Here is a 25,774-nt window from a genome sequence, read left to right as displayed (position 1 = left end):
AGTCGACATCAAAAGTTTCAAAATTGCAAAAATAAATCTGGTTTCTGGGTCAAGCTCAAATTGATATTTGCAGATTTAAGACATTTTAAGATGTGACCTGTGACTCCGATAAGCAGGTCACAATTTTAGACCAAAAATAAGATTCAAAAAGCCAAAAACATTCATAATGAAAATCTGCTCTTTGAAGTAAACAGAGGACAAAATAATTGGTTCACGTTAGTTTCTTTATTTGCATGACTTAAAAGAAACGAGGCAGGACACTCATGTAGCTCACTGGAATGTGCAGAATTTAAGGAATGAGTCCATTATTGCTTAGCAATTATAAACACTTTGGTGTTTGGCTTTTGTTTCTGGGACTGGTGGACTGTAATGGAGCCTGTGGAGGCAATTTCTGTTGAATAAGGACTCAAAAACAAGAGAGCGTCTTTCGGAGTTGTAATACACACCTGCAAGTGGGCACACAACCATCAACATAGAATGTTCAGGGCTGAGAGCACCGAGTCTCTCGGTTTAGCCACATTTATAACCTTGAGTGAATGCTCACAGTCGTATATCTCACATTGTCCTCTCTGTCTGACACGTCTGTCCATTTAAGGTACTTGTCCTCAAATAGGCACTACATGTTTGTTGTGTATGCAACACAGAAACTGAAATAGACTTCAAGGGCAGTGAGTGTCACCTGTCAAGACCTTAGGAATGTGCTGCATGTATGTATTTTTCCAACACAAGCTACAGAACATGAACGGTGGTGATAACGGCGACTCAACATTGATTTCTGAGGGGAAAAGCTCCACAGGTTGACTTCATGTGTCTGTGTTGAGCCATGTAATGTGAAAACTAGCAGGGTGACACGTACATCTGTAATAAACTAACAAATATTATTTGTTTTGTAGCAAAAACCGAGATAGTCAGGATTTTTGTTTGTTTTGTTTTACATCAAACATCACATACAAAAGACAATATTAAGGAGCTGACTTTCCACCAAAATCCAGACATAATCTGTTTGATTTAGTTGAGAAACTGAAGCCTCAGGTTCAGGTTTTATCTACTTCTTTCTGTTTGTTACAAGCAAATCTGTTATAATATGAAAAACGGCTGGTATTGGTATATATATTGTATATGGTATATATATATTTAGTAGTATGTGGAAATTAACTGCAGAACTCCATCGTTCCACAGGGTGGAGCTGCAACAGAAAGCAAAGCAGAAACATCTATTTAAAGGTGTTAATCTACAGTTCTGTTGTCATAAACAGAACTAATCTGCAGAGGCACTTTGGGTTCAGAATATATGAATGAATGAAGACAAAGTGAAACCCAGGTCCAGGTGGAGGAGGTGGTTCAGTGTGGAGCAGAAGGAGTGGAGGAGTCTCAGTGTGTCTGCAGAGACTGTGCAGAAGGACAGAGTCCAGATACACTGATGATACTCTGTCAGGTCCAGAGGAACACACAAGGATGATGGTGGTTAGAGATCACTTCTAACATCTGATGAGAGAAGAAGAAGACAACAGAAGTCATCAATCAGTGTTTACAGAGACACCTAAGAAAACATAATCCAGACTAAATTTAACACAGTTTAAACTGCCAGATGCTGGAAGGACAGCTGGCAAAAAAATCACTGACTGGTTGAATGTGTAAATTAACCTTTTAGCCTGGATTATGTGTTGAAATTCTTTGTCTCTGTGTAATATTATCTTATGATCCACACAGTACACAATGGAAATAAACTGCTGATGGTCCTGAGCTCATCATTACTGCAGAAACAGAGCGCTTTTCACTGCTCACTTTAATGATGGATTAGGTTGGTTTCAGTCACATTTGAATGTTTCATCTACTTTTAAATATTACATGACAAATATGTAAATATTAGGGCTGTCAATCTATTAAAATATTTAGTCGTGATTAATCGTATGATTGTCCATAGTTAATCGTGATTAATCTCAAATTAATAGCACATTTTATATCCGTTCAAAATGTACCTTAAAGGGAGATTTTTCAAGTATTTAATACTCTTATCAACATGGGAGTGGACAAATATGCTGCTTTATGCAAATGTATGTATATATTTATTATTGGAAATCAATTAACAACACAAAACAATGACAGATATTGTCCAGAAACCCTCACAGGTACTGCATTTAGCATAAAACAATATGCTCCAATCATAACATGACAAACTGCAGCCCAACAGGCAACAACAGCTGTCAGTATGTCAGTGTGCTGACTTGACTATGACTTGCCCCCAAACTGCATGTGATTATCATAAAGTGGGTATGTCTGTAAAGGGGAGACTCGTGGGTACCCATAGAACCCATTGACATTCACTGATCTGGAGGTCAGAGGTCAAGGGACCCCTTTGAAAATGACCATGACAGTTTTTCCTCGCCAACATTTAGAGTAAGTTTGGAGCGTTATTTAACCTCCTTCACTACCAGCTAGTATGACACCGATGGATTCATCAGGTTTTCTAGTTTCATATGATACCAGTGTCAAACCAGTGTCAAAAGAGGTGCTGCAGCACAGCCGGTAGAAGAAAAGTAAAGTGTTTTTTGAACATTAAAGCATGTAAACATGTTCTAGTAGAAACCCAAAATACAAGTATGAAGCTGAACATCAGCCTGATAGGTCCTCTTTAAAGGTCCCACATGTTCATACACAGACTGAACAGTATAACATCAGCTGTGATTACTGGACTTCAGTAGAGGTTCTAGTCTGTATAAAGACCACATGGTTACTAAATGTAACCATGGTTCTATGATGGTTCTATCTCTCAATGAGAGAACACACACTTTCTGATCAGATTTGATGGTATGACAGTTTGATGGATGAGGACCACTGTCTCTATACATGATGTGATGCTGTCAGCTGTAATCCAGCTTTATTTCCTGGAGACATGAACACAACAACAACATCTTCTTCACATCAACTCTAAGACATGATCACATGATGAGCTTCTGGCTGATCTGATTGGCTGACTGTTCTCTCTCTCTCTGTGTGTCACCGTTCTCCTCTCACAGCTTAACGGAGGAAACACATCACAACAATACTGCTGAAACCAGCATGGACCGACTCCGACCCTCTACTGACCTCAGAGTCTCCAGTCTACAGTGCGGACTCTCCACCAGATCAGACAGCTGCTTCACATCTGAATCCTTCAGCTTGTTGTCACTCAGATCCAGCTCTCTCAGATGGGAGGGGTTGGACTTCAGAGCTGAGGCCAGAGAAGCACAGCTGATCTCTGAAAACCTGCAGTGACTCAATCTGAATAAAGAATAAATGATGTAAGTTTAGAAGACAACGTTCCTGCTTGAAATCATTCAATGTTTAATAATGTGTTCAGAGCTGAAGAAGGTTTAGAACGTTTATAAAATGTAAACTCCAAACACCTGAAGCCAACAGGATGCAGGTTAAACAGTGAAACAGAGCTCTCATTAATATTAATGACAACGTGCTGCTACTTCAATAAAGACGTAGTGACCTCTTAAACTCTGACGGCTCCACCAGTGAATCCATCGATACAAACTCATGTTGAGCAGCCAAACACAAATACAAACCACAGAAACTGATTCAAGATTCAACTCAAGATCTCAAAGTTTATAATGATGTCAAATATGTCAGGATGGATTTTGGGGAAATGTGAACAAAAGATATATAAGATAGGACATCTACAATATATATATTTTAGGAATAGTGGAGTCATAAAATCAAACCATCTTTAGTTTAAACTCTTCAGTCAGTATAAGCATCATATAGCTTCATATTTGTTTTAGAAAAAGCAAATACTGAATATATTTGTTATTGTCAGATAGTTGAAATAGAGATTATTTATTTATTCTTCATACTTGAGTATTTTTTATTATCATTTCTTGGAAAAAAATAAAGAGTTGTGATATATGAAGGTTTTAAATGTGTAGCTTAACATAGCTCTACCACAGTCAATGGACTAAACCACTGAAGAAGAAAATGGACTTTAGCATTAATATACTAAGAGTTGATCAGTATAATATCAGCCTTATGTCTGCAGTTTAGTGTCACCACAACTTTCACATCATATTAATCTCAGTACACAAGTAATAAATGGTGTCTGACCTCAGAGTCTCCAGTCTACAGTGTGGACTCTCCAGAAAACCACACAGCTGCTTCACTCCTGAATCCTGAAGGTAGTTGTCACTCAGATCCAGCTCTCTCAGATGGGAGGGGTTGGACTTCAGAGCTGAGGCCAGAGAAGCACAGTTGATCTCTGACAACCTGCAGCCCGTCAATCTGAATAAAGAATAAATGATGAAGACAAAAATCACTTTATAATCCAATCAGATGTGTTCAGGTTTTAAATGTGTAGCTCAACATCACTATGTCCTAATCAATGATCTTTTCCCTAAAATGAGTAGAGTGACTTTGTCATTGTGTTATTGTAGATCATCATAATGTCAGCCTTCTACAGACATCATCCAGATATCACCACAACATTCATACACCTGTTCATGTCAACACACATCAATAACAGGCTGCTGATCTCTGTGTTCATCTATGTGTGTGTGCTGAAGGATCAATATCGATGATCAGACATTATTTGTGGAACATGTTGAAACAATCAGAAACCAGAGAAATATTTCTACTTCATGAAGTAAACTTGATCAATTTAGAACAAATATTCAGGGTTCCTACACATTTTACATTTTACACTCCAGACTTTTCCAGACTCAAATTTCCAGACTTCTCTGTAGATTTTTCAGACCATATTTGACTTTGTGACTCGGGGTTCAGAGGACGCTGTGACAAGACTACAGTGCTTGAGGCAGCTCTGTAGGAGTGTGTGTTCAGTCAGAGTCTACTTCCTGTGCTGCTTTCAACGACATCAAGCTCTCTCTGGCCCGCGCTCTCTCACACAGTAGTAAACATTGTGGCTGCACCGGCTGCTCCAAACACCATGAAAAACACTCTGCTTGTATGATCTACATATTTTAGAAATTCAGAATTTTATATCTTAGAAAGCAGAATAGGGGCAACAATCTGGAAACAGACATGGTTTTCCATTCTCTCTTTTCTTTTTTTCCATACTCATCCAGACCTGGAAATGACTAAAATCAAATTCCATACTTCTCCATACTGCGTAGGAACCCTGAATATTAGTTCAGAGGATCTTCTGTATCCAGATGTGACCATTTACCAACAATGATAAACATTCATTTACTTTAACAAATAACAGTGGACATTTTCTAAACTTTCTTTAAGAAACACAAGTCTTTTGCTTGATAACCAGGGCTGGGTTTGTTACTTTATAACAGATGGAACAGGTGACAGATGGATCTTTAACAGGTTTATTTGGAAAGATAAATAGTTAAAATGGTAACGTTACAAATAGAACGTGTGCAAACACGCTTTAAAAACAGATGCGCGTACAGCTGGCGGTACCTTGAGGTGGTCGGCTCATTATTAACACGGTGTGTTTCCATGTAAGGAATCCCCGGATGTCTCTCTCATTCAGCAGCCTTGTTATGTTTGTTTAACATTACGCTACGTTGTCTCTCACTGTCCCGTCATCTACCGCTTTTTTCTTCCTCGCACCTCAAAATCTCGCCACATATCCGTGTTGTTCTCGTCCGTCGTTCACCTCCGGTGTGTCTGAAAACATTCCTGCTGCTGTCCAGCTGTTTGTTTATGAGCCACGGCGACCTGTGACCTGTGACAGTTACGTCACGGACTGAGCGCCCTCATTTGCAACCAAATAGGTTTGTCCCGCCCCGTTTGTTAGCGACTCTGGTCCGTGAAATTCACATTGAAATCCACCCTGGTCCAACCCTGGTCTGACAGCTGTTGTTGCCTGTTGGGCTGCAGTTTGTCATGTTATGATTTGAGCATACTGTTTTATGCTAAATGCAGTACCTGTGAGGGTTTCTGGACAATATCTGTCATTGTTTTGTGTTGTTAATTGATTTACAATAATAAATATATACATACATTTACATAAAGCAGCATATTTGTCCACCCCCATGTTGATAAGAGTATTAAATACTTGACAGATCTCCCTTTAAGGTACATTTTGAACAGATAAAAAAAGTGTGAATAATTAGCGGTTAATCGTGATTAAATATTTTAATGGATTGACAGCCCTAGTAATATCGTGATATGGCACAAGTGTTGTCTCTTCCTGGTTTTAAAGGCTACATTACAGTAAAGTGATGTAATTTTCTGAACTTACCAGACTGTTCTAGCTGTTCTATTATTGGTCATTTACACAAAAAAATATTGTGATATTTGATTTTCTCCAAGTCACCCAGCCCTAATACATCTAACTCAGACTGCTGAAGCCTCTGATTAGTTTAAGATCAACTTTACAGGTCATTTTACACACAACAAGACTGTGGATTTAGTCCTCAACCTCATTTGGTTTTTGATGCAATCTAAATGTCTGCAGCTTCAAATAATTAGACAATGCTGACATGAAAACAGAGAACAGTTAGATCTGCTGTCAAAAAGAACGTGGGAATAACTTAGAACCATAGAGACCTCTGATTAGATGGTGTCGTTCATAATCATCACTTATGTGCCTTTAAGTTGGTGCAATACGTGTTTGTTGAAGAGTGCTGCACCTTTAGACATGTTCAAATAGAGTGCTGCAGGAATGAGTCCTAAAACCCAGAGTTAGCATTTTAGCACTTCCTGTTCCCTCGTCTGGAAGTCAATGGGTTTTTAGTTAGATGCCTGAAATAAGGTCTGTGTTTAAAGGTCCAGTGTGTAGGATCTGGAGGTATCTAGTGGTGAGGTGAGGAGATTACAACCAACTGAAGCCTCTCCTGTGTGCCAAGCGTGTTGGAGAGCTACGGTGGCCGACGTTAAAACATGAATGTCCGTCTCTAGAGCCATCTGGAGAAGAGCCAGTGTGTAGAGAGTGTGTGTACAAACTACATAAGCTACAGTCAGTGAACTGACCTCAGACTCTCCAGTCTACAGTTTGGACTCTCCAGTGCAGCAGAAAGCAGCTTCACTCCTGAATCATACAGGTAGGTGTCACTCAGCTCCAGCTCTCTCAGATGGGAGGGGTCGGACTTCAGAGCTGAGGCCATAACTTCACAGAGAGTGGCTGAGAGTCCACAGTCAGAAAGTCTGTGATGACACAAAAATTACAAAATACGTTATTATGAAAGAGGACAGTTTATATTTACTTCATGCATTTGATGACTAAACAGTTTGATATATACTTCTTTAATCAACATTTGCTCCTCACATCAGTGGTTCAGTTAATCTTATCTCACTGTTTGACATGAAACAATAATTCTCATCACTCTCTCTCAAACCTGCAGACTTTTAATCTTTGTTTTTCTTTAGTCTTGCAGATGAAGAGAGAGAACATGTAGTTACATTGAGGCTTCCCTAATGTCCAGTCTGTCAGTGTGATCTGATCCCAGGTCTGTCTCCACAAAGTTAGCATGAGGCCTTCTTGATTAGAAAAGCATTTTTAAAACTCAGTGAATAAGTAATAATAATACAGTTGATAAAGATGACCTCTCTTTGCTAGCAACCTGCTGCTTTCAGGTTCACGTCCATAAATGGGAAAATTCAGTGACTGCTGCCAAACGGTAGAGAAATGAAACAAATCTCGTAATAATATTAGACCCGTATAAATAATTAAACATTCATATAACTAGATATTTTGATGACTGCATGGCGTTTTGTCATTAACACTCTGAGATTCAAACATATTCAGCTCACAAACACAATTAATGAACCAATGAGGTTGCATTATTTTCAACATAATGACATCAGAAAGATGATATCAGTGTATCAGCATTAAAAACATAACACTGATCTTTGGTTTGTATAAGATCTCTTAAAAAGTCTGAATTCTACCATTCTGCTGTTATATATTCATCAGACTGCTGTTATTGGTGGAAGCTGTGTATTTCCTGTTACTACTCTTCTCTACAGCAACAAGAAAGAGAAACACCAGAGTTTCCTTCTGTGAGTAACAGAATAAAAGGAAAGACTTCAAAACAAGATGATGGAACACAACTTGAATTCATTAGCAATAAAATGCACCATTGCTCGATTCAACACACTCAGGGGTTTTACAACGACTATCTTTGTCTCGTATGACCAGTAGTTTACGGTGGCTAATGCTAATGCGATTTTCGGTTTTGCCGGTCCGGTCCGGTCCGGTGTACGAGCTTAAACCGGTTTGATTTTATGCCAACCGCCGGAACCGACAGCAGCCTGTATTGCATTACTAATAAGCAATATGACAACGTGATTAACGTAATATTATGATATAATGTTGGTGTATAAACAAGAAGAGGTTTGTTTACTAGGAAGTTGATGTGTTTTTTGGGGTGACGAGACGAGACATGGCAGAGCTGGTCTCAAAGAAAACTAAAACTGCAGCAACATGGCAACAGTTTGGATTTGAAGCCAACGAAAGAGATGAGGCCAAAAACACACGAGGTAAGGTGTAAGACGAAGACATGGACAACTCCCAGACCGGACAACGCCGTGGAAGCGACCCCCAACCACAAGGCAGCCACGCCCCAAAGCATCCCATGCCCCACCGTCTATTCTATTGTAAAAGGAACCACGATTCACCAAATGAATTCACCTGTCGCTGTTTTAATGTATGGCATTCCCAGGGAACTGCAGTATTAACTCACATGTCACATTCATTTTTCTCTTCATTTTTCTAGAGACGCAAGGCCTATTGAAAGCAAACCCCATCACCAGGACTCTGATCCCAGGACCGCCCCGACTCCCCACCGGATCAGCAAACGTTCTGTTGCTGCCGTTACACCGATTAGACCCAGCGCTCCACCAGACAGCTGATCTTTTGATTTTTACCTCCGAGGTTTTGTTTTCACCGGCGTTGGATGGTCTGTCTGTCTGTCTGTCTGTCTGTCTGTCTGTCTTTTTTTAAGGATTGTGATCAGCCTGAGCATTAAGACCTCAGGGTATAACACATGCGCAGTGTGACTGATAACGCGTCGATGACGCATGACCCCGCCTCCTTCTGAGAGCAGAGAGATACGTGAGTGGATGTGTGTGTGGAGCTGCTGGCCGTCCGCGGTGAGAAAGAAAAAAGCGGTAGATGACGGGATGAGAGACAACGTAGTGTAATGTTATACAGATATAACAAGGCTGCTGAATGACAGAGGCATCAGCCGATACGTTACAGCAATCAACATAAGCCGACCACCTCACGGTACCGCCAGCTGGGAGCTGTGATCTGTTTTTAAAGTCAGGCACCTTGGCGGAGTGCCATTCTAGTTTCATTTGTTTTACCAGGTTCACATGTCGTCTCCATCACCCAAAAAGATAAATAAGAAAAAACTGTAAAATGTAATAATTATTAGAAATAAATAGAAGAAGTGTTCATTAACTTGACAGCTAGAAACACAAACTACTGAAACATTTTGAACTCAACATTTGAAACAGCTCAAGAACATCTGTGACAAAATACAAATACATATTTATGTAATAAACACGTGGAACATTTATAAGAATATTATATTTTAAGAATAATTTATAATTTATATTTGAAGAACTAAACTAGTAATCTCAGTGTAGATACACTGATCTATAAAGTTAATCACATCTGGACTTACACAGCTTTTCTGCAGTTCCTCACAGCTGGAATCAGTCTCCGTCGTCCCTCCACTGTTGTCTTGTACTTCTTCAGGTCCAACTCATCCAGAACCTCCTCTGAAATCTGCAGCATGTAGGCCAGAGCTGAGCAGTGGATCATAGAGAGTTTCTTCTTTGATCTGTTCTCTGACTTCAGGAACTCTTGGATCTCCTGATGTACCGAGTGGTCGTTTATCTCCGTCAGACAGTGGAAGATGTTGATGCTTCTGTCAGGAGAGATTTTGGTCCTCTTCTTCTTCTTCAGGTTGTTGATGGCTCTCTGGATGATTTCTGGACTGTTGTCTGTCTGACCCAGCAGACCTCCTAAGAGTCTCTGGTTGGACTTCAGAGAGAGGCCATGAAGGAAGCGAACAAACAAGTCCAGGTGGCCATTTTTACTTTCAAGGGATTTCTCCATGGCTCTCTTCAGGAAGACATCCAGGGTTGAATGAACATATTTTTTCCCTAGGAAGTCCTTCAGTACCTCTGTGTTCCTGTTTGTGTAACAGTGGAACATGTAGACTGCAGCCAGAAACTCCTGAATGCTCAGGTGAACAAAGCAGTAGACTGTTTTCTGGAAGATCACACACTCTCTTTTGAAGATCTCTGTACAAACTCCTGAGTACACCGAGGCCTCTGTGACATCCAGACCACACCGCTCCAGGTCTTCTTGGTAGAACATGATGTTTCCTTTCTCCAGATGTTCAAACGCCAGCCTCCCCAGCTTCAGAAGAACTTCTCCGTCAGCCTCCGTCAGCTCCTGTGGACTCGTCTCATGTCCCTCACCATACTTCTGCTTCTTCCTCTTTGTCTGAACCAACAGGAAGTGTGAGTACAGGTCAGTCAGGGTCTTGGGCAGCTCTCCTCTCTGGTCTGTAGTCAACATGTGGTCCAGAACTGTAGCAGTGATCCAGCAGAAGACTGGGATTAGACACATGATGTGGAGGCTCCTGGATGTCTTGATGTGTGAGATGATTCTGCTGGACAGCTCTTCATCACTGACTCTCCTCCTGAAGTACTCCTCCTTCTGGGTGTCAGTGAAGCCTCGTACTTCTGTTACCCTGTCAACACATGCAGGAGGGATCTGATTGGCCGCTGCAGGTCGGGAAGTTATCCAGACGAGAGCTGAGGGAAGCAGATTCCCCTGGATGAGGTTTGTCAACAGCACGTTGACTGATGACTTCTGGGTGACATCAGACACAACCTTCTTGTTCTTGAAATCCAGTGAAAGTCTGCTTTCATCCAGGCCGTCAAAGATGAACAGAACTTTACAGACAGCGAGCTTCTCTGCTGTGACCTTCTGTAATGTTGGATGGAAATCATGGAGCAGCATGAGAAGACTGTACTGCTCATCTCTGATCAAGTTCAGTTCCCTGAACGAAAGCAGAACCACCAGACTGACATCTTGGTTCTCCAAGCCCTCTGCCCAGTCCAGAGTGAACTTCTGCACTGAGAAGGTTTTTCCAACGCCAGCGACACCGTTCGTCAAAACGACTCTGATGTGTCCCTGTTGGTCAGGTAAGGCTTTAAAGATGTCCTGGCACTTGATTGGAGCGTCATGGAGGGTCTTCTTCTTGGAAGCTGTCTCAAGCTGCCTCACCTCATGTTGGGTATTAACCTCTTCACTCTGTCCCTCTGTGATGTAGAGCTCAGTGTAGATCCTGTTGAGGAGGGTTCCACTTCCTGTTTCATCACTTCCTTCAGTCACACGTTCACATCTCCTCCTCAGACTGATCTTATGTTCATCTACAACCTCCTGCAGACCTCTATCTGCTGAAAGAGAAGGACAAAAGTTAAAAATAAAGAAAATGTGATTATTATTTTCATTGCCAATATTGAAGTGATCAATATAAAGTAAATAAAAAAGCAGTAAAGGTTAAACAGTCTAGTTTTAGTGGAAGCATCAGAAATGCTCCTTTTTCTCTCAGTCGGTGTACATGTTTGATTGACAGCAGAGGAGGCGGAGCCTCAGCTGTCCGCCTGCAGCTCTTCATCTAAACAGCTCACTGTGGCTGTTCCTTCCTCACTGTAATATTTAAAACTCATCCACTCATCAAATAATGCAGAATATGTTCATATCTCGTTGTGTAGACCTGTTTTTATTCAACAGCACCAATAACAAAAGCCGGGTTTCCACCAAAAGTTCCTGGGACTTTAGTCCTAATCTTCTTTTAAGGAACTAAAAGGTTCCTTCAGTCCACTGTTGTCTGTGTTTCCACTACGGTCTAAAGACCTGTGAAGATTCAGCAAATTAGTCCTCTGATGTATGAAAAAGCAACATGACATGTGACGAGGGCTGTTGGTGGTCGCAGCAGTAAACACACTCTGCAGTCTGCCGTTCAGTGTGTCGCCTGTTTACTCTAAAAAACACGCTGGAAAAAAAATAAAACGTTAGGTTTAATCTCAGTGTGACGATATTTACTGCACGTTGGATGTAATGAATGAAATGCAGAGGAGGAAAGTGAAACTAAAAGCGTCCGTCTCCACAGTAAATCATGTTGAGTATTTGAGGGTTATTTATTTCTGCTTTAGAACGTTAACGCCGTGAAACAATCAGAAAATAACATTTCTTTCTCTCATTCACTACACCGTCACGCTACGTCTCTCTGTCTCTCTTCTGCTGATCGTCCTCTCGCTCGTGCTGTCTCTCTTGTTGTCTCTGTCTTCAAGGCTGGACCACAGAGGGCCAGCAGCCCTACAACCGCAGAAGTCTGTAGTGACAGTCAGTGGAATGAGGGATGAAGTTACACGATTGGTCGGCCGAGTGTCGGAGTTTCCTGATTGGCCGTTGCTCTTTCAGAATGAAAAGGCGGGCACCGTCCTTTAATCACATGAGCCCGTCCAGCGCGACGCGTCAGCTCACTAAACTGTCAAGCTGTCAAACTAGGCGATCTAGTTCTGAAATGAAACCAGATTCAGCAGAGGCATCGCCTATATCTCGCTTCAAATGTTTTCAGAAGTAGATTTTGGTGGATTGTTTAGACGGAATAACAGAAAGTTTACGAGCAGGCTGCCATGTTGTTTCCTGTTTGAAACGGCGAGCAGAAAACCAGGAACCAATCAGGTGCATTCCACATCACCGCTTGACCCATAGACATATATACATAGACGCCGCATTGACCTCTGGACCGTACGTCAACGTTGGCGTATGTATATATGGCTTGAACGGCCAGTTGAGTGGAGCAGGGCGTCCCCTAGTGTCCTCTCAGGACCTGGTGGGACTTTTATGACTTTTTATGTATTAAAACAACAAGTAGTGTTTTCAGACATGGAGACGTCAGCAGACAGATGTAGAGTCTTACTTTGTACAGCGCTGGTCTGACCGGCTGGCTGCAGTCCAGCTCTGGTTCTGGATCTTTGTCCACACTGGGGACAGGAGTCTCTCCTCTGGTCCCAGTATGAGGTGATGCACTGTCTGCAGAACCAGTGTCCACATCTGGTAGAGACTGGATCCTTCAGGACGTCCTGACACAAAGCACAGCAGGACAGCTGCTCCTCCACAGAGACATCACTCCTCTTCCTCTTCCTGTGAAGACATGTCTTTATAACTAAAAGGCTTTGTTGATTGGCCGACACTGTCTCAAAGCTCAGATGGTCACAGGGAATGTAAATGGGTTCTATGGGTACCCACGAGTCTCCCCTTTACAGACATGCCCACTTTATGATAATCACATGCAGTTTGGGGCAAGTCATAGTCAAGTCAGCACACTGACACACTGACAGCTGTTGTTGCCTGTTGTTGGGGTCCCGCCTCCGTGGCCGTCCTCCAGAGGGGTCCCACCTCCTGTCCTTAAAGCATCAGTAGGCCAGATTGGAGCAAATATGATTAAAAAATTGTTATTTTTATAAAACGGTCTCTATATCGTGACAGTAGTACATGAAACAGGTAACATGAAAAAAATCATGTTGCTCTGTGTCCTCTGGTGCTCCTAACGGCATCTGCAAGATTTCACTTACCGGAAGAAAACAAGCAGTAACAACTGATCTGAGGCTGTGAGTCACTCGCGAAATCCGACCAAATGGTCAAACTAGGCAGCGCTGATCAAATATGAATCAATATTCTGTTACGTTAATGTCTATTTCTCTCCTCAGATGTTTTCAGAATCATCTTGTAGAACACGGTTTAGCTGTAAAATGAGAAAGTTTGTGACGTCGCCGCCATTGTGAAATCTGCTGAAGGAACGCCAAGTTCCGATCACGTGACCGGAGCACAGCCAATAGGAACACTCTCTCCCTGAAATGACCTGTGATTGGTCGAAGTCTCCCGTCACAGGCTAGATTTTCTAAAACCTGAAAACAGAGCCATGAGGAGGAGCAGAAGTCTAGTTATCTCTCAGAACACTTGAATTACAATATGCTGAAAGGTTATATGGAATTTTTGCCAAAAATATACTGCCTACTGCCACTTTAACAGTCTCACGGTCACTTTGGGCAGCTTAGCTTGAGTTAGTTAGGATTGAACTGAGGTTAGAAGTGGTCTAAATAGTGTGGTAGACCAGCAGTCTAAGACACACAGTATGTAACAGTGGTGTCTCTGGTTCAAATCCAGATGGTTTACAGTTATTTTTATGTCATTCTGTTTTCTGTCACTTTCTACTGTCAACTATCAAATGAAGGCATGAATTCAAATATTCTAAAAAGAGAAGTGGTCCAAATTTACATTATTGCCCCTTTTTATATGAGCAGATAACTTTAACATCACTACTGCCCAGGGATGTTTGTTCTTGACCTTAAGGAACAACATATGGTGGAGAAAATCTAAGGTCAAAGGTCCACTTACATTAGTAAGTGGACCTTTCAACTGGAACTTTCAACTGGAAGCTCTGAATCTTTAGTAAGTGAGCTTAAATTCCCTTCACCATATTTTACATCAGTAGTTAGTTAAAGAACAAACTCAAACCGTCAACACGCGTTAGTTTGGATCAGAAAGTCACACAATAGCACAAACTAACTAGCCGATGGATGCAGCAGTAGAGCAGCATCTCCTGTGTTCTGAGAGGGAAAATGACTGCTTTTGTGAATGGAGTCTGGTGGCTTTGAAGACAGTGATATAACGGCTTCAGTTCCCGTCAGAAAGGGCTGTCTGATGGCGAGGTAAAGCAGAGAAAATATTCTAAATATAGCGTACACCTAAACAGATATACATATATATATTTTTTTAGGTGGCTAAAATACGTTTTTCTGCTGCTCCCGTCCACAGCTGCTTTACCTCTCCATCAGACAGCCCTTTCTGACGGGGAACTGAAGCTGTTATATCACTCTCTTCAAAGCCACCAGACTCCATTCACAAAAGCAGTCATTTAACTTCCCAGAACACGGGAGTATACGTACGATCCCACTTCAAAGAAGCTGTCATAACAGCTGATTTTAGGAGAAGTCAAACCAACACAGTATTTTGAGGACACGTGAGAAAATGAATTACACATTTGAAGCACATTCTTTCACATTTTGAATAGTTGTAAATCTTTACAGTGACTTCAACGTTCAGGCAGAAATATGAATATTTTCTTGAAGTGTAAATTGTGAAATGGAGGTTCTCAGGTGTTTTGTTACAGAAATACAATCAGTAGTTTGTGACTATAAAACCCAGACTAAGATCCATCTTAGTTTGAAACAGTATCTGCACTAATAGTTCTGCATCAGGAATATAAATCTGTTAGCAGAACATTTAGTCTTCATCCTCAATGCATCATCATCCATCAGGTCAGCTTACAGTAGAAACACTCTCTTACTTTGTGTCTGAGGGTCCAGGTTCATTACTGAAGTCTGGAGGATGGTACATGGACCAGTCACTCTTCATAGACAGACAGCTGGGTACTGGAGACTCTGCTCTCTGTCTGGACTGAACTCTGCAAACACCAAGATGATTTTATTATCACATGAATCCTTGATAAACTCTCTGATGACAAAGACATTTCAGTAGCTCTACATACACAAACTACTGCTACTGTCAATAATGTGGTTTAAAGTTTGTATTAGTCCTCTTAGATTACAGCTGTTCTGGGTGACTGACAGCTGTCACAGATACGAAGAGGAAGAATGTACAAATTCATTCTCTTTGTGTCACCAACAGTGTGTTAAACTTCACTTAGTAAATACATTTTAGTAGAAATTTAATATACAAACACACAATCAACTAAACCATGGCATAACTTCGTTTTTATATCATTCTCTATCTTCCCAGTGGTGTTCCTCATGTATTCAAATCTGAACTCTACGTACGTATGTTTTAACGTCAAAATGCTGTTTTCCCTTCAAGCCCTTCTAAAAACTTTCTCCCACGTGACCTAACGTAGGTTTCTACATGATGACACTGCTACATGTACAGTATATACACATCCTTATAGTCAGTGTATTAATACAGTAACTTAGATGATGATACTGCTACATGTACGGTATACACACGTAGGCAAAATTGTTGGTACCCTTCCGTTAAAGAAAGAAAAACCCACAATGGTCACTGAAATAACTTGAAACTGACAAAAGTAACCCCGGCAACCCTCGAACACCGTGGTGGACACCGGTGGTCAGGGGAAGCCGTCCGACTGAAGAAGGAGGCCTTCCGGGATATGTTATCTCGGAGGTCTCCGGAGGCAGTTGCAGGGTACCGACGGGCCCGAAGAGCAGCAGCCACTGCCGTGACGGAGGCAAAGCAGCGGGTGTGGGAGGAGTTCGGAGCAGCCATGGAGAAGGACTTTCGGTCGGCACCAAAGTGCTTCTGGAAAACCATCCGGCACCTCAGGAGGGGGAAACGGGGAACCATCCAAGCTGTGTACAGTAAGGATGGGACACTGTTGACCTCAACTGAGGAGGTAATCGGGCGGTGTAAGGAGCACTTTGAGGAACTTCTGAATCCGACCAATACGCCCTCTATGGTAGAGGCAGAGCTGGAAGCTGATGGGGGACCATCATCAATTACCCTGGTGGAAGTCACTGAGGTAGTCAAACAACTCCACAGTGGCAAAGCCCCGGGGATTGATGAGATCCGCCCAGAAATGCTGAAGGCTCTGGGTGGGGAAGGGCTGTCTTAGATGACACGTCTCTTCAACACCGCGTGGAAGTCGGTGACAGTGCCTAAGGAGTGGCAGACCGGGGTGGTGGTTCCCCTTTTCAAAAAGGGGGACCAGAGAGTGTGTGCCAATTACAGGGGTATCACACTGCTCAGCCTCCCTGGTAAAGTCTACTCCAAGGTGCTGGAAAGGAGGGTTCGGCCGATAGTCGAACCTCGGATCGAAGAGGAACAATGCGGATTCCGTCCTGGCCGTGGAACAACGGACCAGCTCTTCACTCTCGCAAGGATCCTGGAGGGGGCTTGGGAGTATGCCCATCCAGTCTACATGTGTTTTGTGGACTTGGAGAAGGCATATGACCGGGTCCCCCGGGAGATACTGTGGGGGGTGCTGCGGGAGTATGGGGTGAGGGGGGCACTTCTCAGGGCCATCCAATCCCTGTACGCCCAAAGCGAGAGCTGTGTTCGGATCCTCGGCAGTAAGTCGGACTCGTTTCCGGTGGGTGTTGGCCTCCGCCAGGGCTGCGCTTTGTCACCAATCCTGTTCGTGATATTCACGGACAGGATATCGAGGCGTAGTCGGGGGGAGGAGGGTTTGCAGTTCGGTGTGCTGAGGATCTCATCGCTGCTTTTTGCAGATGATGTGGTCCTGTTGGCATCATCGGTCTGCGACCTCCAGCACTCACTGGATCGGTTCGCAGCCGAGTGTGACGCAGTCGGGATGAGAATCAGCACCTCTAAATCTGAGGCCATGGTTCTCAGCAGGAAACCGATGGATTGCCTACTCCGGGTAGGGAATGAGTCCTTACCCCAAGTGAAGGAGTTCAAGTATCTCGGGGTCTTGTTCGCGAGTGAGGGGACGATGGAACGTGAGATTGGTCGGAGAATCGGAGCAGCAGGGGCGGTATTGCATTCGCTTTACCGCACCGTTGTGACGAAAAGAGAGCTGAGCCGGAAGGCAAAGCTCTCGATCTATCGTTCCTACTCTCACCTATGGTCATGAGGGTTGGGTCATGACCGAAAGAACGAGGTCGCGGGTGCAAGCGGCCGAAATGGGTTTCCTCAGGAGGGTGGCTGGCGTCTCCCTTAGAGATAGGGTAAGAAGCTCAGTCATCCGTGAGGGACTCGGAGTAGAGTCCTTGCTCCTTTGCGTCGAAAGGAGCCAGTTGAGGTGGTTCGGGCATCTAGCACGGATGCCTCCTGGGCGCCTCCCTTGGGAGGTGTTCCAGGCATGACCAGCTGGGAGGAGACCACGGGGAAGACCCAGGACTAGGTGGAGAGATTATATCTCTACTCTGGCCTGGGAACGCCTCGGGATCCCCCAGTCAGAGCTGGTTAATGTGGCCCGGGAAAGGGAAGTTTGGGGTCCCCTGCTGGAGCTGTTGCCCCCGCGACCCGATCCCGGATAAGCAGTTGAAGATGGATGGATGGATGACAAAAGTAATAATAAATAAAAATTCACTGAAAATGAACTTATGAAAATCAGATATTGCTTTTGAATTGTGGTTCAACAGAATCATTTTAAAAAACAAACTAATGAAACTGGCCTGGACAAAAATGATGGTAACCTTAACTTAATATTTAGTTGTACAACCTTTCGAGGCAATCATTTCAATCGAGTGATTTCTGTAACTCTCAATGAGACTTCTGCACCTGTCGACAGGTATTTTGGCCCACTTCTCATGAGCAAACTGCTTCAGCTGTCTCAGGTTTGAAGGGTGCCTTCTCCGAATGCATGTTTCAGCTCCTTCCACAGATGTTCAATAGGATTTAGATCAGGGCTCATAGAAGGCCACTTCAGAATAGTCCAATATTTTGTTCTTAGCCATTCTTGGGTGTTTTTAGCTGTGTTTTGGGTCATTATCCTGTTGAAGGACCCATGACCTGCGACTGAGACCAAGCTTTCTGACACTGGGCAGCACATTTCGCTCCAGAATGCCTTGATAGTCTTGAGATTTCATTGTACCCTGCACAGATTCAAGACACCCTGTGCCAGATGCAGCAAAGCAGCCCCATAACATAACTGAGCCTCCTCCATGTTTCACATTAGGTACAGTGTTCTTTTCTTTGAATGCTTCATTTTTGCGTCTGTGAACATAGAGCTGATGTGACTTGCCAAAAAGCTCCAGTTTTGTCTCATCTGTCCAAAGGACATTCTCCCAGAAGCTTTGTGGCTTGTCAATATGCATTTTGGCAAATTCCAGTCTCGCTTTTTTATGATTTGTGTCCTCCTTGGTCGTCTTCCATTAAGTCTACTTTGGCTCAAACAGCGACGGATGGTGCGATCTGACACTGATGTACCTTGACCTTGGAGTTCACCTCTAATCTCTTTGGAAGTTGTTCTGGGCTCTTTGGTTACCATTCGTGTTATCCGTCTCTTCGATTTGTCATCAATTTTCCTCTTGCGGCCACGTCCAGGGAGGTTGGCTACAGTCCCATGGACCTTAAACTTCTGAATAATATGTGCAACTGTAGTCACAGGAACATCAGGCTGCTTGGAGATGGTCTTATAGCCTTTACCTTTAACATGAAGGTCTATAATTGTCCTTCTAACCTCCTGAGACAACTCTCCTTAGCTTTCTGTGGTCCATGTTCAGTGTGGTACACACCATGATACCAAACAGCACAGTGACTTCTTTTCACTCTTTAAATAGGCAGACTGACTGATTACAAGTTTGAAGACACCTATGATGCTATTTACAGGACACACCTTAGTTTAACATATCCCTATGGTCAAATTATTTTCAATCTTTTCTAGGGGTACCATCATTTTTGTCCAGGCCAGTTTCATTAGTTTGTTTTTAAAATGATTCTGCTGAACCATAATTCAAAAGCAATATCTGATTTTCATTAGTTAATTTTCAGTACATTTTTATTTATTATTACTTTTGTCAGTTTCAAGTTATTTCAGTGACCATTGTGGGTTTTTCTTTCTTTAACGGAAGGGTACCAACAATTTTGCCTACGTGTGTATATACATCCTTATAGTCAGTGTATTAATACAGTATATATACATCCTTATAGTCAGTGTATTAATACAGTAACTTAGATGGCGGTCGGCGTGCTCCCAGTCAGGAGAAACAGAAAGGACTACCTGAAGGAAGCTAAGTGATGTACTGCTGTGGACGCCACGTTAGTTCAGATTAGAAAGTCACACAATAACACAAACTAACTAACCGATGGATGCAGCAGTAGACCAGCAACTCCTGTGTTCTGAGAGGGAAAATTAGTGTTTTTTTTAATGGAGTCTGGTGGCTTTGAAGACAGTGATATAACGGCTTCAGGTATATATATATATTATTATTTTTTTAAATTTTTTTTAGGTGGCTAAAATACGTTTTTCTGCTGCTCCCGTCCACAGCTGCTTTACCTCTCCATCAGACAGCCCTTTCTGACGGGGAACTGAAGCTGTTATCTCGCTCTCTTCAAAGCCACCAGACTCCATTCATAAAAGCAGTAATTTTACTTCCCAGAACACGGGAGTATACGTACAACCCCACTTCAAAGAAGCTGTCATAACAGCTGATTTTAGGAGAAGTCAAACCAACACATTATTTTGAAGACAAATGTGAGAAAATGAATTACACATTTGAAGCACAATCTTTCACATTTTGAATAGTTGTAAATCTTTACAGTGACTTCAACGTTCAGGCAGAAATATGAATATTTTCTTGAAGTGTAAATTGTGAAATGGAGGTTCTCAGGTGTTTTGTTACAGAAATACAATCAGTAGTTTGTGGCTCTAAAACCCAGACTAAGATCCATCTTAGTTTGAAACAGTATCTGCACTAATAGTTCTGCATCAGGAATATAAATCTGTTAGCAGAACATTTAGTCTTCATCCTCAATGCATCATCATCCATCAGGTCAGCTTATAGTAAAAACAGTCTCTTACTTTGTGTCTGAGGGTCGAGGGTCGTTACTGAAGTCTGGAGGATGGTACATGGACCAGTCACTCTTCATAGACAGACAGCTGGGTACTGGAGACTCTGCTCTCTGTCTGGACTGAACTCTGCAAACACCAAGATGATTTTATTCACGTCACATGACTCCTTGATAAACTCTCTGATGACAAAGACATTTCAGTTTCTAAATACACAAACTACTGCTACTGTCAATAATGTGGTTTAAAGTTTGTATTAGTCCTCTTAGATTACAGCTGTTCTGGGTGACTGACAGCTGTCACAGATACGAAGAGGAAGAATGCACAAATTCATTCTCTTTGTGTCACCAAAAGTGTGTTAAACTTCAGTTAGTAAATACATTTAGTAGAAATCTAATATACAAACACACAATGAACAAAATCATGGCATTGGCATGGCATCATTTAGTTTTTATATCATTCTGTATCTTCCCAGTGGTGTTCCTTATGTATTCAAATCTGAACTCTACGTACAAATGTTTTAGCATCAAAATGTTGTTTTCCCTTCAAGACCTTCTAAAAACTTTCTCCCACGTGACCTGACGTAGGTTTCTACATGATGACACTGCTACATGTACAGTATATAAACATCCTTATAGTCAATGTATTAATACAGTATATATACATCCTTATAGTCAGTGTATTAATACAGTAACTTAGATGGTGGTCAGCGTGCTCCCAGTCAGGAGAAGCAGACAGGAGTACCTGCAGGAAGCTAAGCGATGTACTGCTGTGGACGCCACGTTAGTTCAGATCAGAAAGTCACACAATAACACAAACTAACTAACCGATGGATGCAGCAGTAGACCAGCAACTCCTGTGTTCTGAGAGGGAAAATGACTGCTTTTGTGAATGGAGTCTGGTGGCTTTGAAGACAGTGATATAACGGCTTCAGTTCCCGTCAGAAAGGGCTGTCTGATGGAGAGGTAAAGCAGAGAAAATATTCTAAACATAGTGTACACTTAAACGGATATACATATATATATATATATATATATATATATATATATATTTTTTTTTTAGGTGGCTAAAATACGTTTTTCTGCTGCTCCCGTCCACAGCCGCTTTACCTCTCCATCAGACAGCCCTTTCTGACGGGGAACTGAAGCTGTTATATCGCTCTCTTCAAAGCCACCAGACTCCATTCACAAAAGCAGTAATTTTACTTCCCAGAACACGGGAGTATACGTACAACCCCACTTCAAAGAAGCTGTTTTAACAGCTGATTTTAGGAGAAGTCAAACCAACACAGTATTTTGAGGACTAATGTGAGAAAATGAATTACACATTTGAAGCACATTCTTTCACATTTTGAATAGTTGTAAATCTTTACAGTGACTTCAACATTCAGGCAGAAATATGAATATTTTCTTGAAGTGTAAATTGTGAAATGGAGGTTCTCAGGTGTTTTGTTACAGAAATACAATCAGTAGTTTGTGGTTCTAAAACCCAGACTAAGATCCATCTTAGTTTGAAACAGTATCTGCACTAATAGTTCTGCATCAGGAATATAAATCTGTTAGCAGAACATTTAGTCTTCATCCTCAATGCATCATCATCCATCAGGTCAGCTTACAGTAGAAACAGTCTCTTACTTTGTGTCTGAGGGTCCAGGTTCATTACTGAAGTCTGGAGGATGGTACATGGACCAGTCACTCTTCATAGACAGACAGCTGGGTACTGGAGACTCTGCTCTCGGTCTGGACTGAACTCTGCAAACACCAAGATGATTTGATTCACATCACATGAATCCTTGATAAATTCTCTGATGACAAAGACATTTCAGTAGCTCTACATACACAAACTACTGCTACTGTCAATAATGTGGTTTAAAGTTTGTATTAGTCCTCTTAGATTACAGCTGTTCTGGGTGACTGACAGCTGTCACAGATACAAAGAGGAAGAATGCACAAATTCATTCTCTTTGTGTCACCAACAGTGTGTTAAACTTCACTTAGTAAATACATTTAGTAGAAATCTAATATACAAACACACAATGAACAAACCATGGCATTGGCATGGCATCATTTAGTTTTTATATCATTCTGTATCTTCCCAGTGGTGTTCCTTATGAATTCAAATCTGAACTCTACGTACAAATGTTTTATCATCAAAATGTTGTTTTCCCTTCAAGACCTTCTAAAAACTTTTCACCCACGTGACCTGACGTAGGTTTCTACATGATGACACTGCTACATGTACAGTATCTATACATCCTTATAGTCAGTGTATTAATACAGTAACTTAGATGGCGGTCGGCGTGCTCCCAGTCAGGAGAAGCAGACAGGAGTACCTGCAGGAAGCTAAGCGATGTACTGCTGTGGACGCCACGTTAGTTCAGATCAGAAAGTCACACAATAACACAAACTAACTAACCGATGGATGCAGCAGTAGACCAGCAACTCCTGTGTTCTGAGAGGGAAAATGACTGCTTTTGTGAATGGAGTCTGGTGGCTTTGAAGACAGTGATATAACGGCTTCAGTTCCCGTCAGAAAGGGCTGTCTGATGGCGAGGTAAAGCAGAGAAAATATTCTAAATATAGTGTACACTTAAACGAATATATATATATATATATATATATATATTATTTTTTTTTAGGTGGCTAAAATATGTTTTTCTGCTGCTCCCGTCCACAGCTGCTTTACCTCTCCATCAGACAGCCCTTTCTGACGGGGAACTGAAGCTGTTAAATCGCTCTCTTCAAAGCCACCAGACTCCATTCACAAAAGCAGTAATTTACTTCCCAGAACACGGGAGTATACGTACAACCCCACTTCAAAGAAGCTGTCATAACAGCTGATTTTAGGAGAAGTCAAACCAACACAGTATTTTGAGGACTAATGTGAGAAAATGAATTACACATTTGAAACACATTCTTTCACATTTTGAATAGTTGTAAATCTTTACAGCGAATTCAACCTTCCAGCAGAAACATGAATATTTTCTTGAAGTGTAAATTGTGAAATGGAGGTTCTCAGGTGTTTTGTTACAGAAATACAATCAGTAGTTTGTGGCTCTAAAACCCAGACTAAGATCCATCTTAGTTTGAAACAGTATCTGCACCAATAGTTCTGCATCAGGAATATAAATCTGTTAGCAGAACATTTAGTCTTCATCCTCATTGCATCATCATCCATCAGGTCAGCTTACAGTAGAAACAGTCTCTTACTTTGTTTCTGAGGGTCCAGGTTCATTACTGAAGTCTGGAGGATGGTACATGGACCAGTCACTCTTCATAGACAGACAGCTGGGTACTGGAGACTCTGCTCTCTGTCTGGACTGAACTCTGCAAACACCAAGATGATTTGATTCACATCACATGAATCCTTGATAAATTCTCTGATGACAAAGACATTTCAGTTTCTAAATACACAAACTACTGCTACTGTCAATAATGTGGTTTAAAGTTTGTATTAGTCCTCTTAGATTACAGCTGTTCTGGGTGACTGACAGCTGTCACAGATATGAAGAGGAAGAATGCACTAATTCATTCTCTTTGTGTCACCAACAGTGTGTTAAACTTCACTTAGTAAATACATTTTAGTAGAAATGTAATATACAAACACACAATCAACTAAATCATGGCATTGGCATGGCATCACTTTGTTTTATATCATTCTGTATCTTCCCAGACGGTGAAGAAGAGAGCGAGTGAGAGAGAGTCGGTGTGTTGAGCTAATTCTTGTCTCATTTGTTGGCTGATAAACAGTAAATTCATCTAAACTGGGTTGAAAAACGATGCTATCTGGTTACCGTGGTGATGAGTTACGCCTGACTATTAACCACACATCCATTCTCTGTTTGAGGAAGAACGTTAACCAAAACACAGGAAGTAAAACTGGCTGGAGGGGGGGGGGGGTTAATTCTCTTTGTGTCAAGAAACGTTTGTTCAGCTTCAGTTAGCAAATACATTTTAGTAGAAACTTTAAAATAGAAACACAAAATCAACAGAAAACATGGTATTGGTAGAGGAAAGTGAAAATGAGTCCTATAAATGAGTTAGTAGCAGCTCTCTTACTTTGACTCTGAGGGTCCAGGTTCATTACCTGGAGGATCACCTTTAGACCAGTCACTCATCTTCTGACCTGAAGTCATTCTGAGAGGTTAAACATTAACACCAACTGTGAACATGTAAAGGAAACAAGTTTGTATATGAGTCACAGGCAAGACTGAGAGAACAGGAAGTAACACACAACCTCTCTCTATCACACGCACACGCGCGCGCGTGCGCTCACACACGCGCGCGCGCACGCACACACACACACACACACACACACACACACACACACACACACACAGTATACAGTATAATAAAACCACCCAGCACTCCGCCTGGTCACATCTCTTTAAATCTCTGCTTGTTTTCTTATCTTACAGCAGGTTTAATGAGGATTATTCAGCCAATCACGACTTTGTGTTCTCAGATGAATCAAACTGTTGAGTTCATTCTAACATTTCTCTTTCTCTACAGTCCACAGGGAGGAAACTGACTCAGACACCTGGACAGGGAAATAATAAAATGTTGGATTAACACTCACCCTGCTTCAGTCTTCAGTCGTCACATCTCTGTGTCGTTGACACAAAATGGAGTCTGGAATAACTGACTGTGAACATGTAAAGGAAACAAGTTTGTACAAGAGTCACAGGCAAGACTGAGAGAAAAGGAAGTAACACACACACACACACACACACACACACACACACACACACACACACACACACACACACACACACACACACACACACACACACACACACACACACACACTATACAGTATACAGTATAATAAAACCACCCCATGGATTAACACTCACCCTGCTTCTATCTTCAGTCGTCACATCTTTGTGTCGTTTTCTCAAAATGGAGTCTGGAATAACAAACTAAATGCTTTCGCTTCCTCTCTGTTCTCATCAAGGAATATAGAAAGGAGGCTGGGTCACTGGTCTTGGTGTTGGGTATAACGCATGCGCAGTGTAACTGAAGCTGCGGTCGTGCAGGCTAGATTCTACTGCGCATGCGTTATACTCTCAAAGATATGACGCGTGACACGGAATCTTTTCTATAGGCCTTGTTCTCATGATCCTGGATCACATAGTCAGTGTGGCTTCTCCCCTCTCCATTTACAGGAAATCAGCTGAGTTCATCTGTGACTGTGGGTGTGTGTGTTCATCAGAATCTCTCTTGGCTTGAAAAGGCTGAATTAACCCTCTGAGACCCACAATAGTCCAGTTTT

General features: G+C 42.0%; 1 protein-coding gene across 1 annotated transcript; it reads right to left on the bottom strand.

The window, feature by feature from the left end:
- Window positions 1-206: 206 nt before the first annotated feature.
- Window positions 207-25,397, bottom strand: LOC119483779 (NLR family CARD domain-containing protein 3-like). The gene is made up of 13 exons (XM_037762249.1): window positions 25,356-25,397; window positions 25,079-25,144; window positions 24,559-24,661; window positions 20,561-20,629; window positions 19,986-19,989; window positions 15,341-15,384; window positions 13,097-13,134; window positions 12,911-12,970; window positions 9,590-11,378; window positions 6,930-7,103; window positions 4,089-4,262; window positions 3,076-3,260; window positions 207-1,477 (listed from the first exon to the last, which is right to left on the bottom strand). Exons 3-13 carry the CDS (start codon window positions 24,633-24,635, stop codon window positions 1,431-1,433), a joined length of 2,661 nt encoding a protein of 886 aa, XP_037618177.1. The 5' UTR covers window positions 24,636-24,661; window positions 25,079-25,144; window positions 25,356-25,397; the 3' UTR covers window positions 207-1,430.
- Window positions 25,398-25,774: the final 377 nt, after the last annotated feature.

This window comes from Sebastes umbrosus, chromosome 24 (assembly GCF_015220745.1).
Source record: "Sebastes umbrosus isolate fSebUmb1 chromosome 24, fSebUmb1.pri, whole genome shotgun sequence".
Taxonomy (NCBI): domain Eukaryota; kingdom Metazoa; phylum Chordata; class Actinopteri; order Perciformes; family Sebastidae; genus Sebastes; species Sebastes umbrosus.
The sequence above is the reverse complement of the archived record's forward strand: the minus strand, read 5'-3'. Positions and strand labels throughout refer to the sequence as shown.